The 12,500-nt window shown below is 45.6% G+C and overlaps 1 protein-coding gene across 1 annotated transcript in view; it reads right to left on the reverse strand.

The window, feature by feature from the left end:
* Positions 1-12,500, reverse strand: part of sh2b3 (SH2B adaptor protein 3) — a gene marked incomplete at its 3' end in the record, with an annotated part of 33,356 nt that overhangs the window by 3,914 nt on the left and 16,942 nt on the right. Inside the window, 2 exon segments of the mRNA XM_083673947.1 lie at positions 113-207; positions 1,103-1,204. Coding sequence (XP_083530073.1) covers positions 113-207; positions 1,103-1,204 — 197 coding nt within the window.

Consider the following 12,500-nt stretch of genomic DNA (forward strand, 5'->3'; position numbering starts at 1 on the left):
CATGGTAAAGACAGATGAACAGAGAAAGCTGATGGGAATATCATGCTGAATAAGTGCACAGTGTTATTGTGTAAGCTGTGTGTGTGTGTGTGTGTTTGTGTGTGCGTGTCACCTGTTGTTGATACATTCTTTGATCTCTGTAGTCCAGGAGCTGACCTGCTGGTCGTTGTCTGTCTCAAATATGAGACTACCTGGATAGTGGTTAACCTGCAGAGAGACACAGAGATGAAACACACACACACACCTGGAGGGAGGGAGACACAGACATTAAACAAACACATACACACACACACCTGGAGGGAAACACAGAGATTAAACACACACACACACCTGCAAGGAGACACAGAGATGAAACACAACTGCACACACCTGCACACACACACACAAACGATTAGTAAGCCATTATATCAAAGAACTCAAAATACAACAAAGGCCTTACAAAAACAAGCTAAGCCACATGGCTAAGCCAACGTTAGCGTCAGGAGGAAACACATATGGAGAAACAGTATCCACAACATCTACAGACCTGTAACTGGGTCAGCCAAGCCAGGTACAACATCTACAGACCTGTAACTGGGTCAGCCAAGCCAGGTACAACATCTACAGACCTGTAACTGGGTCAGCCAAGCCCGGTACAATGGCTGTGCTTCGTGGTTCACCATGTCTTTACACAAAGCTGCTGCACACGCACACACAGACGCAGACACACACACAGACGCAGACACACACACAGACCCAGACCCAGACCCACACGCACACGCACACGCAGACGCAGACGCAGACGCACACGCACACGCACACGCAAACGCTCACGGCTCAGTGGGGCTAAGCATACACATGGTAAGCTCCCAGTATAATGATGTAGATCTTAAGATGATGACATATGATATTGTGGTGATCCAAACGTTGGAATGTTATATTCCATTCTGTTGGACTCTGCGTTTCCTCCTCCCTATCGCTCGAGTCCCACAAAGTGGAATATAACGGAAAATTAAATAGTGCAGATAGATCCTTTAAAAGATGGAGATGGATGCATGAAGATCATCACTGTGATCTCCTCTCCTCCCCCTTCCTCCCCCACCACTCCTCCTCTTCCCCTCACCTTTAAAACAAACGTGTTCATGTTGTCAGGCATCTCCAGACGATTACACCGGCGAATCTCCAGGATGTCTGAACAACGTGCTGTCAGCTTTGGACTGGAGCCCTGGAACACACACACACAGACGCAGACACAGACGAAGAAACACACACACACACACACACACACACACACACACACACACACACACACACACACACACACACACACACACACACACACACACACACACACACACACACACACACACAGTTAGACAGAGAGTCAGAGAATTTGACAGACAGAGAGACAGGCAGACAGACAGTCAGACAAACAGTCAGACAGACAGACAGAGAGACAGACAGACAGTCGGTTAGACAGTCAGTTAGATAGTCAGACAGAGAGACAGACAGACAGTCAGTTAGACAGTTAAACAGACAGACAGAAGGAGATAGAGAGAGAGAGAGAGAGAGAGAGAAGTGAATCATTGATACATGGTGTCCTAGACATCGACACCACTGACACGCCAGGCCATTTAACTCTGTTCCAGTAACACACCACATCCTCCAAAACTCTTCTGCTTCTAACACCACACACAGTCACACACACAGTACTGTTCTGCTCATAACAACACCAACACACACACACACACACACACACACACACACAGACACGCACGCACCCTATGTAGTGTGCTTCTGCATTACAACATCTTAGTTGGGCCATATTAGGAGTGGTGTGTGTAACTACATCAGGTTACATTAACATGATGTAGTCTTTCTGTATGTCCTCTACCCCCCCCCCCCCCCCCGCTCTCCAGGTCTGACTACAATCAGTGGGGCCGGAGGAAGAAGGATACTCCTCAGGGAACACACACGCACACACGCACACACGCACACACGCACACACAGCCTCCGCCTCAGAGGCCGGGGTGACTGGGAGCTCTGGTTCTGAGGCGTCGTGGGCGTACTGGGAAGCCGTCACCGGCGGCGACCCGGGGGAGGACAGGTCAAAGGTCATCCTTTGAAATGAACCCTCTGTGTGGAAGGAGAGGAGAAGGTCCTCATTGTGTGTGTGTGTGTGTGTGTGTGTGTATTAACGATCACTGCGGTGTCTGTCATGAGGTAGCTATTCCATATGCTGGGGCGTGTGTGTGTGTGTGTGTATGTGTGTGTACTGTACTGTATGTGTGTGTGTGTGTGTGTGTGTTGATGATCATCACTACAGTGTGTGTCATGAGGTAGCTATTCCATATGCTGGGGTGTGTGTATGTGTGTGTGTGTGTGTGTGTATGCTGGGGAGAGTCTCTCTCCTACAGAACAAGTCCTAGACACCAGTGGAGGCTGCTGAAGGTAGAAATCGGAGGACAGGCTCATTGTAATGCATGGAACAGAATGAGGAAGGGTATCATGTCTTTGAAACGTCTTTGATACCATTCCTCATTTCGTTCCGTGCATTACAATGAGCCCCGTCGTCTGATTTTCTACCTCCGCCGGCCTCCCCTGCGTTAGAGGATGGCCTCTTAATAAGGCCCAGTTGGATCAACATACGCTCCAACCAGACAGGCAGGAGAGAGGGAGCGGAAGAAAAGAGGGGAGGAGGGGGGGAGAAAGAAGCCAGGGAGAGGAAATGAACGAGACAGTGGAAGACAGAGATTGAGGGGGGGGGGAAGTGGTAGATTCCAGGGAGAAAATAGAGAGAGATGGAGGGGGGGAAGGAAGGAGGGAGAGGAGAGGATAAAAAAGGAGTGGTAGATTTAAGAGGGCTAAAGACAAAGAGAGATGGAGGGAGGGAGGGAGAGCGAGAGAGAGAAAGAGAGAGAAAGGAGCGGTAGATTCCAGGGGGCTGAAGACAAAGAGAGATGGAGGCAGGGAAGGAGGGAGAGAGAGAGAGAGGGAGGGAGGGAGAGAGAGAGAGGAGCGGTAGATTCCAGGGGCTAAAGCAGATGAGTGTGACCGTATGTGACAGTGTCTGTGTCAGAGGAATGTCCAGGATAATCTCATCCAGGTTTGGCACATCAAAAGACCCCTTTCTCTCTTTCTTTCTTTCTTTCTTTCTTTATTTCTTTCTCACTCCCTCGTTTCCTCTCCCCTGGACTCTCATGAATGAACTAGTGGATAATAAGCATTGTTCATCAGGACAGCTTGGGGAGAGAAGAGAAGGGTTTGAGTCATGGAGGGGATGTGGGGTTATGACTGGCCGTCCCAGCATGCCGGGAAAAAACGAGTGCAGAGAAAGCAAAAAAAAGTAACAATATAAATCCTTTAACAGTTGTGATTTGTCTTTATAATGTTCAAAAGGTTCTCACAGACATGTGTTCGCACGCGCACACACACGCGCGCACACACACACACACACACACACACACACACACACACACACACACAATAACACCTTCCAGACGCTCAAGTCCAAGCTTGCTTGCCAAATACGCTAATAAACTTTTCTTTAATTCTAAAGACCCGCCGGTGTTTGTGTGTGAGCATGTGAGCTGTCTAATCCATGCCGAGTCTTTGGGGTGTGTGTGTGTGTATGTATGTGTGTGTGGGGAGGGGGGGGGGCTAAGCTAGGCTCACAAACATTCCTGTTTAGATTAACACCAGCTCTCCCTTTGCACCACTCACTCACTCACTCACTCACTCACTCTACACACACACACACACACACACTTTTGGGTACCCAGAGTGAACACAAAGGTGTGGACACAACAATGTTTCCTGTAGATCAAAGTCAGCAAAAAGTTAGTGAGGAGGGGGGAGAGGTGGGGGTGATAAAAGAGAGATGGAAAGAAAGTAGTGGTGAGGCATAGGCTAGTGTGGGTGGAAAAAAGACAGAGCGAGAGACAGAGAGAGAGACAAGGAGATAGAGAGAGAGAGAGAGAGAGAGAGAGACAGAGAGAGAGAGAGAGACAGAGAGAGAGAGAGAGAGCAATACAGAGATTGACAGAGGGGAAGAATATTACAGATGATTTCAAAGTTAAGAGAACTTGAGAAAAAGGGTGAAGGAAAGAGAGAGAGAGAGAGAGAGAGAGAGAGGAAAGAGAGAGAGAGAGAGAGACAGGTCTCCTCACGTCCGTTAACAAAATACAGGCTAGGCCTAAACACATACTGTATAGGAACTCAAACAAATATACTCAAGGTTCAGTTCACAGCTCTGCAAACTGACCAGGAGGTTGATCATTAACCCTAAACCACATTTAAGGCCTTTAGTGAACAATACATTCAGAGAAAGGCCTTTAATACAATACAACAATACACTCAGAGATCAAGATCAATAGCAACATTGACTGTGTCAAACAAGTTGAACAGAACAGCAAAAACTGTTTTCAACCTCAAACACAACCTCAAACAACCTTTAACACAATGTCAAACACAACCTCAAACACAACCTCAAAAATACTGGTTATAATTGGCTATATGTCAAATATTTCAAAACCAAAGAAAATCCAAATGTTCATTATATATTTCATGACTCCAGAGAGCACCTTGTAACCTGAACATACTACAATACAAACACCTTGTATACCTGAACATACTACAATACAAACACCTTGTATACCTGAACATACTACAATACAAACACCTTGTAACCTGAACATACTACAATACAAACACCTTGTATACCTGAACATACTACAATACAAACACCTTGTAACCTGAACATACTACAATACAAACACCTTGTAACCTGAACATACTACAATACAAACACCTTGTAACCTGAACATACTACAATACAAACACCTTGTATACCTGAACATACTACAATACAAACACCTTGTATACCTGAACATACCACAGTACAAGCACCTTGTATACCTGAACATACTACAATACAAACACCTTGTATACCTGAACATACCACAGTACAAGCACCTTGTATACCTGAACATACCACAGTACAAGCACCTTGTATACCTGAACATACCACAGTACAAGCACCTTGTATACCTGAACATACCACAGTACAAGATAACAGCAACACTCCTCATTCTTGTTTTTCTCACCAGATATGATTCATATTGAACTAGATCTTGAGGGAGAGTTTACGGCTGGACCTATTTAGATGACGTCTTTGAAAGTGTGTGAGCACTTGAAACGTCAAACACGTGTTGCATAAATGCAATATTTGGTTTGCAATCTGCTTAAAAGGCCACAGCGTCTTCTCAAATGTATACAGACCCAGGATGCACCTAAAACTGTTTGCCAGTTTTCTTCAAGTTTGTTTAGAGGTAGTTTTTGTATATGATGATGCGGGAGGTCTACTTCCTAATGCCCTTATATGGACGATCAGTCAAATTAATTGGATTTCATGAGAGATGAAAGGATATGAAAGACAGATACGTAGAGACGGGTGTAGCCAGTGAGACCTCACACTCACAGCCATCCAAACATCGCCGCTCACACCAGAGGTCCCCAAGCTCACTACATCACCAGTGTGTGTGTGTGTGTGTGTTTGCGTGCGTGTGTGTGTGTGTGGAATGGCTGTGTGCGGAATGAGTGTGTGTGTGTGTGTGTGTGTGTGTGTGTGTGTGTGTGTATGTGAATGTGTCTACCTGTGAACGTGAGTGTGTGTGTGTGTAGCTGTACTGAATGACTGACAAGGGGGAATTTTTCACTTTCAGTCTTAGTCAGCTTCTCACTACTGTTTTTCAGCTTCACTCTCACACACACACACACCAGTTGATATTGTGGTTACGTTAAATTGCCAATATTGCCAATTACAGGGGAGGGTAATACTGTCGGCCAGGCCACAAAAATACTAACATTCATTCACAACAAGAACATTCACAAGCTCAAATACACTTAAAATACAGTACACACACTCACTCACACACTCACACTCAGTGAATGGATGAGAACACACAGGATGTTTAGGGTCCCAGAGCGTTTCGCCGGGTCCCTTTCTCAGGCCGTCTCCACGGCAACTCCCTCTCACAGCATTCCGCCGTCCCTCCGAGGTGAGGGTCAAGATGGCGGTCGCTGGCCGGAGCTCCCAGCATGCTCAGCGGTCACATTCCTACGACCCTGTGGTCACCACGTCTCCCGAGACACTCAGAAAGTCCCTCCGTCTGATTACAACATCCTTTATAGCATCCAGAGAGACACCTCACACACACACACGCACACGCACACGCACACGCACACGCACACGCACACACCTCGTACTGTTCACACACGCAGGCATGCAGGCACACATTTTACTGTACACACACACACACACACACACCTACTGTACACACACACACACCTACTGTACACACACCTACACACCTATTGTACACACACACACACACACACACACACACACACACACACACACCTCGTACTGCGCACATGCACACACACACACGCACGCACCCACCCACCCCCCCCTCAGGTGACTCAGACCACTAAATGCTTGTCACCCAGTAGGTTTAGTAAGTAGGTTAGAGAGTTCTAGGAATGTGCTGCTACAGGAGCAGATAGGAGACCACAGGCAGAGGAGGCCATGCTGTTATCTCTGCTATCTACACATGACATCAGAGAGAGAGAGAGAGAGACAGAGAGAGACAGACAGACAGACAGAGACAGACAGACAGAGAGAGAGAGACAGACAGACAGAGAGAGAGAAACGAGAGACTTCAAGGAAACCCTTCAGTAGTGAGGTCTGGAAGTGTGTCAGCAGGCATACGAGGAAGACGAAGACAAAGAAGTGGAAGATCTCTTTCTAGAATTATAATGTTCTTTTCATGTCCTCCAATTAGGGGAGGGGTGGGGTAGGGAGAAAAAGGGACTAGAAATGATGCAAGCAACTCTATCGGATAGAATTTCAATTCTATTTACTATTTTCAAAGCTGATGAAACACACACACACACACACAGGGAGCGGAATAAAAATGAAATATGAACGGGGGAACTGGAGTCAGTCAGTCGTTCCAAGGAAACTGACGACTGGTAATGGGTTTGACCTCTGACCTCTCACTGCTCAACCACACAGCCGTTCCACAGAACAGCCTAGGAACCATACTACTGAGAAACAGAGAGAGAGACAGACAGAGAGAGAGACAGAGAGATGGAGAGACAGAGAGAGAGAGACAGACAGAGAGACAGACAGAGACAGTGAGACAGACAGAGACAGACAGACAGGCAGGCAGAGAGAGACAGACAGAGACAGAGAGAGACAGACAGACAGAGGAAATAAATATGTATTGTTTCCTGTTTCTGTGGAACTGTGAGTCTTGAGTAAGTTTGTACGGTGAGGGTGGTAGGGAGTGAGGGGAAGGTCACGGCCACGAGAGTGTGAGTGTGTGTGTGTGTGTGTGTGTGTGTATGTACGAAAGGAGCCCCCAATCTGAGCAAAGGACTGGTGAACGTGGAAGGTGGGAGAGAGAGTATGAGTGGACAGCCACCCTCTTTCCTCCCCTCCCCCTCTCTGTGCCCCCCCCCCCCCCCCACCCTCCCCTCCTCCCCCACCCTGTGTGTGACCTCAGCGGAGCAGGGCAGAGAAACGGCCAGCGCTGCAGTTTACACCTCTGACTGTCCAGCCGCTATGGGTGGGTGGGTGGGGGGGGGGGGGGGGGGGGCTTAGTGGGGTCTGTGTACACTAGGCCCTGACGCATTCAGGCAGGCACACACAAACACACACACATACACACACGCACGCACACAGGGAGAGATGACTACCAGAGAATGAAGGAGAGGAGAGGAGAGGAGAGGTAGGTTCAGTAACACAGGTAATGCAGAGCAGAGCTCCAGATGTTGCTCCCCCCCCCCCCCCAACCTTCACCCCCCCCCAGCCCCAGGGGCTTTCCACAGACAGCTCAGTAAGATCAGGTGCACTAACTACAGGTCCTACACTCACTAAGCAATGCTGCTGCTGCTGCCCACACACACACACACACACACACACACACACACACACACACACACACACACACACACACACACACACAGGGGGCATCAGAAGCTGTTCAGTCCTGACACAAGCACTACTCTGCATGACGATGGTAACTAACCGCCTGACTTCCTTTCGATTCTTCACTAAATGCTCTGTGTCACGTTCACACACACACACACACACATCATAATGTAGCACCCTACACACACACAGTACCGTAGCACCCAACACACCCACACGCACACACACACAGTACCGTAGCACCCAACACACACACAGACACACACAGACAGACACACACACCATACCGTAGCACCCAACAAAAAAAATACTTATAAAATAACTTTTATATACTTTGTTTTACAAATAGTAGCTACTTTCATGTAACCTTTAGATGAGTGGCTCAGTAAAGACAATACATTCATATTGAAAATTAAGAAAATAAATGAATTGGAAAAATGGTATATTAATTTTTAGGATTCATCTTAGAAGTAGGCCAACTGAATGTGTGCTTGTAACCACATCACAGTGAAATGTCAATTGTTAACCGTTGACCCAAATGTTGATCATATTGCAAGTCAAATCGCAATCTCAATATCAGGCAAAATAATGGTAATTGGATTTTGTTGTCGATCCAGCACACTCTCCTCATTCAAACCATCCCTCAAAACCCGTCTTTTCAAACTGGCTTTTAATCTTTAACTGTTTTTGTTTTACTTTTTATGTATCTATCTATTCTTGTTCTCGCCATAGAATATTGTGTCTTTGAGTACTGAGAAAAGCACTATAGAAAATAAATATATTATTATTATTATTATTATTATTATTATTATTATAATATGGCCCTAGTTTATCACAAACACGCTATGGGGCTTCCTCTCTCTTACACTCTTTGTCTTTTACCAACTAGGCCTCTCTCTGACATGTCTTTATGCACTTTGAGATTATTCTTGTGTCATGAAATGCACTTTATAAATGTAATACATTATATTTATTATTATTATTATTTTGTCAATGGTCACTCACAATGGCAGCCCTCCAAATGTGTCTAGTAAGGACTTTCTTTCTTTTTGGAGGTTCAGAGTGAGCGGTGTTGTGTCACTGTAACAATCAAAGTCATTGTTGTTTTCTAGAGAAGAAGGAGGCTGACAGAACCACTGTTGGTTCTACTGAACTGTGTTTCCACAGAAGGAACTCCACCATTCCAGAGAAGTCTCTCTAAGTAGGTCACTGACGCATCAAAATGGTGGAGACAGCAATATGTATCTTATTCAATACATTAGAGGAAATGTTAATTGACCATGTGTGCACGCACGCACACACACACACACACACACACACTGTTCCTCCGAATTAAAAGGGAGAGCCCTAAGTGTGAACAATTTCTCTCATACTGACTAAGTTGACACTCCAGCGTGAGCAGCACTAAGCAATGTGGATAAAAGTGCATATTTCAGAACGTGAGTCAACTCCAACACAGTGCTCCCACAGCCTACAGCACCCGGGAATCCAACACAGCACAGAGAACAGAACCAACCAAAACAAAATGGTTGTCAGACTGAATCTCCTCTATTTAGCCAGAGTGGAGATGTGAGGATATGTTTGGGCCTTTCCATCCACTACATGTGTACACACACACACACACACACACACACACACACACACACACGTGTTCCTAGCAGTGGAACACGCACTAATACACTAATGTATTTATGCCTGCCTGTCTGTCTAGAACACAAAGAGCAACACTGAAATATGTATTCATCATCCTCCTGTACATAATTCCATCATTGCAACGTTGCATCATTTCTAGGCAGGCCCATGAAAAGCTATCAGTCACAGACAGTGGGTTTGATAGACATAGACACACACACACACACACACACACACACACACACACACTCCAAGTTTCCATTCCTCTTTCTAAGTAAAGCAGGTGCTTGGGGTTGAAGATTCCAATGAACAGACGGTTATTAATGTTCCTCTGACCTCGGCCCATCTAGACATCACCACCATCGTCACAAACATCAAAGGGCTATTAGGCCTAAAGGATAGAAAACTTTCTTATCTTTAATTCAATTTAATAAGATAGTCAAATTATCTATTTTCAATACAACCATCTACTGTATGTATCTGAAGACAGCTGCTACAGCAAAGGATCCACGCCCTCTATTTACAGCCACACTCGTGGCCCTTCTGTACACATTAAGAGTGTATTCATAATAATAATAATAATATTATATTTTATTTATTTTGTGTAGCACTTTTCTCAGTACTCTTTACTTTCACGGAGGAGACAATCAACAATAACGAAAACAACATTCAAACATAATGTGATAACTAAAAGCAGAAGAGTCGGGTTGTGATAAACCACCATGGGGGAAGATAAAAAAAACTAAATAATAAAAATATATATATATATATATATATATATAAAAAACACAACGGTTCCGTAGCAAGAAAGAAAGAAAGAGAGAGAGAAAGAGAGATAAAGAGAGAGAGACCAGCAGATGTTTGAGTAGCTGAGTTGTGATGAAAGCGTTGAAGGAGACGAGGTTATTCAGAGTAAGGCATCTTTTTCATCTCCTGTCACGTTTCCTGTTTCTCTGGAGGGGGTACGAGTCTTACTGCCGCCGCTGGGTCAGTACACACACACACACTCACACACACACACACACACACACACACACACACACACACACACACACACACACACACACACACACACACACACACACACACACACACACACACACACACACACACACACACACACACACACACACACACACACACACACACACACACACACACACACACACACACACGTTCAGACTGTTAGTTGTGGTATGCACTGGAACTGAAATTAACGCTGCATGTTGCTGTGTGGGTCTGAAGTACACAGTAACACAGTCCAGATGTACACACACACACACAGTATTTTCCATTGCTGTCATGGAGAGAGAATAGGTTATAAATGTGCATACTGAGGCTAAATAAGTCGAGGTTACTTTGAACCTCTTGCTGCTGTAAAGACTGTCGGCTGAATTAAGAGAAACTTACATTCAGCATTTCCTGGAAAACATTCAGCTCTTTTATTTCAAAATCAATCAAGATAAGCAATCGCAAACATGGAACAGTGAAAGTAATTATCTTTTTGGTTAGTCATCTCTATGCCATGTCTCTCTCTCTCTCTCTCTCTCACACACACACACACACACACACCCACACACACACAAACAACCATTGGAGAATACACACACACACACACACACACACACACAACCAACCATTGGAGGATAAACACACACACACACACACACACACACACACACAACCATTGGAGTATACACACACACAGAAAAACACATAGTGAAACCATGTGGTAAAGATTAAGGGTAGTTTAAGAAACCATGTTGTAAAAATGGAACAAAAACAGGCACACTGGCACACTCACAAACACACAGAGAGCAGAGAACATGCACACACACACACACACCAAATGCAAAGAGCAGAGAACATGCACACACACACACACACACACACACACACACACACACACACACACACACACCCACGCACACACACACACACCCACAAACATGCAGAGAGCAGAACATGCAGGTACACGTACACACATACACACACACACACACACACACAACCATTGGAGGATACACACACACACACATACACACACGCACGCACACACGCACACACACACACACAAACATACATGCAGAGCAGAGAACATGCAGGTACACGTACACGTACACGTACACACACACACACACACACACACACACACACACACACACACACACACACACACAGAGAGCAGAGAACACACATGTACACACACACACACACAATCACAAACACGCAGAGAGCAGAGAACACACACATACATGTTTGGGCGTTTAGGCTCTGAGACATAGGAACATCAGCCAGTTTGTGTGTCCCTCAATAAATGTTCTTTTCAATGCAGACAAGTGAGTGCTTCTATCTTTTATTGTGCGTTTCCACTAAGAGATTGTAAGCACTGGTGTGTGTTTTGGGGTGTAAGCACTGGTGTGTGTTTTGGGGTGTAAGCACTGGTGTGTGTTTTGGGGTGTAAGCACTGGTGTGTGTTTTGGGGTGTAAGCACTGGTGTGTGTTTTGGGGTGTAAGCACTGGTGTGTGTTTTGGGTGTAGCATCGATTGTTCAGTTAGCCAGCCAAACGAGCCAGTCACTTTCCCATGAAATGAAACAAACAGTGCATACAAAAGCTACATTTGCAGTGCCTGTACATGCTTCTAAACATGATTCCAAACCACAGTAACTGACGTTTTCTAACACGTTCTCATGCTTAACAAGTAGCAGTCCCCTAGACTAACCTAGCCAAATAATGGGTGTGCGCATCACACATCAAACCCCCCCAAACCCCCTCCTAAGTCCCAAAAAGTCCCCAAAATATCCCCACGGACCCAGGTCAGGGTAGGTCCACTGAGGCTGTGGCCCTGGACTTCCTTTGGCCCATCCTCAGAGACAGAAACACGAAAG

This window comes from Argentina silus (assembly GCF_951799395.1).
Source record: "Argentina silus genome assembly, chromosome: 7".
In the NCBI taxonomy this organism is placed as follows: Eukaryota; Metazoa; Chordata; class Actinopteri; order Argentiniformes; family Argentinidae; genus Argentina; species Argentina silus.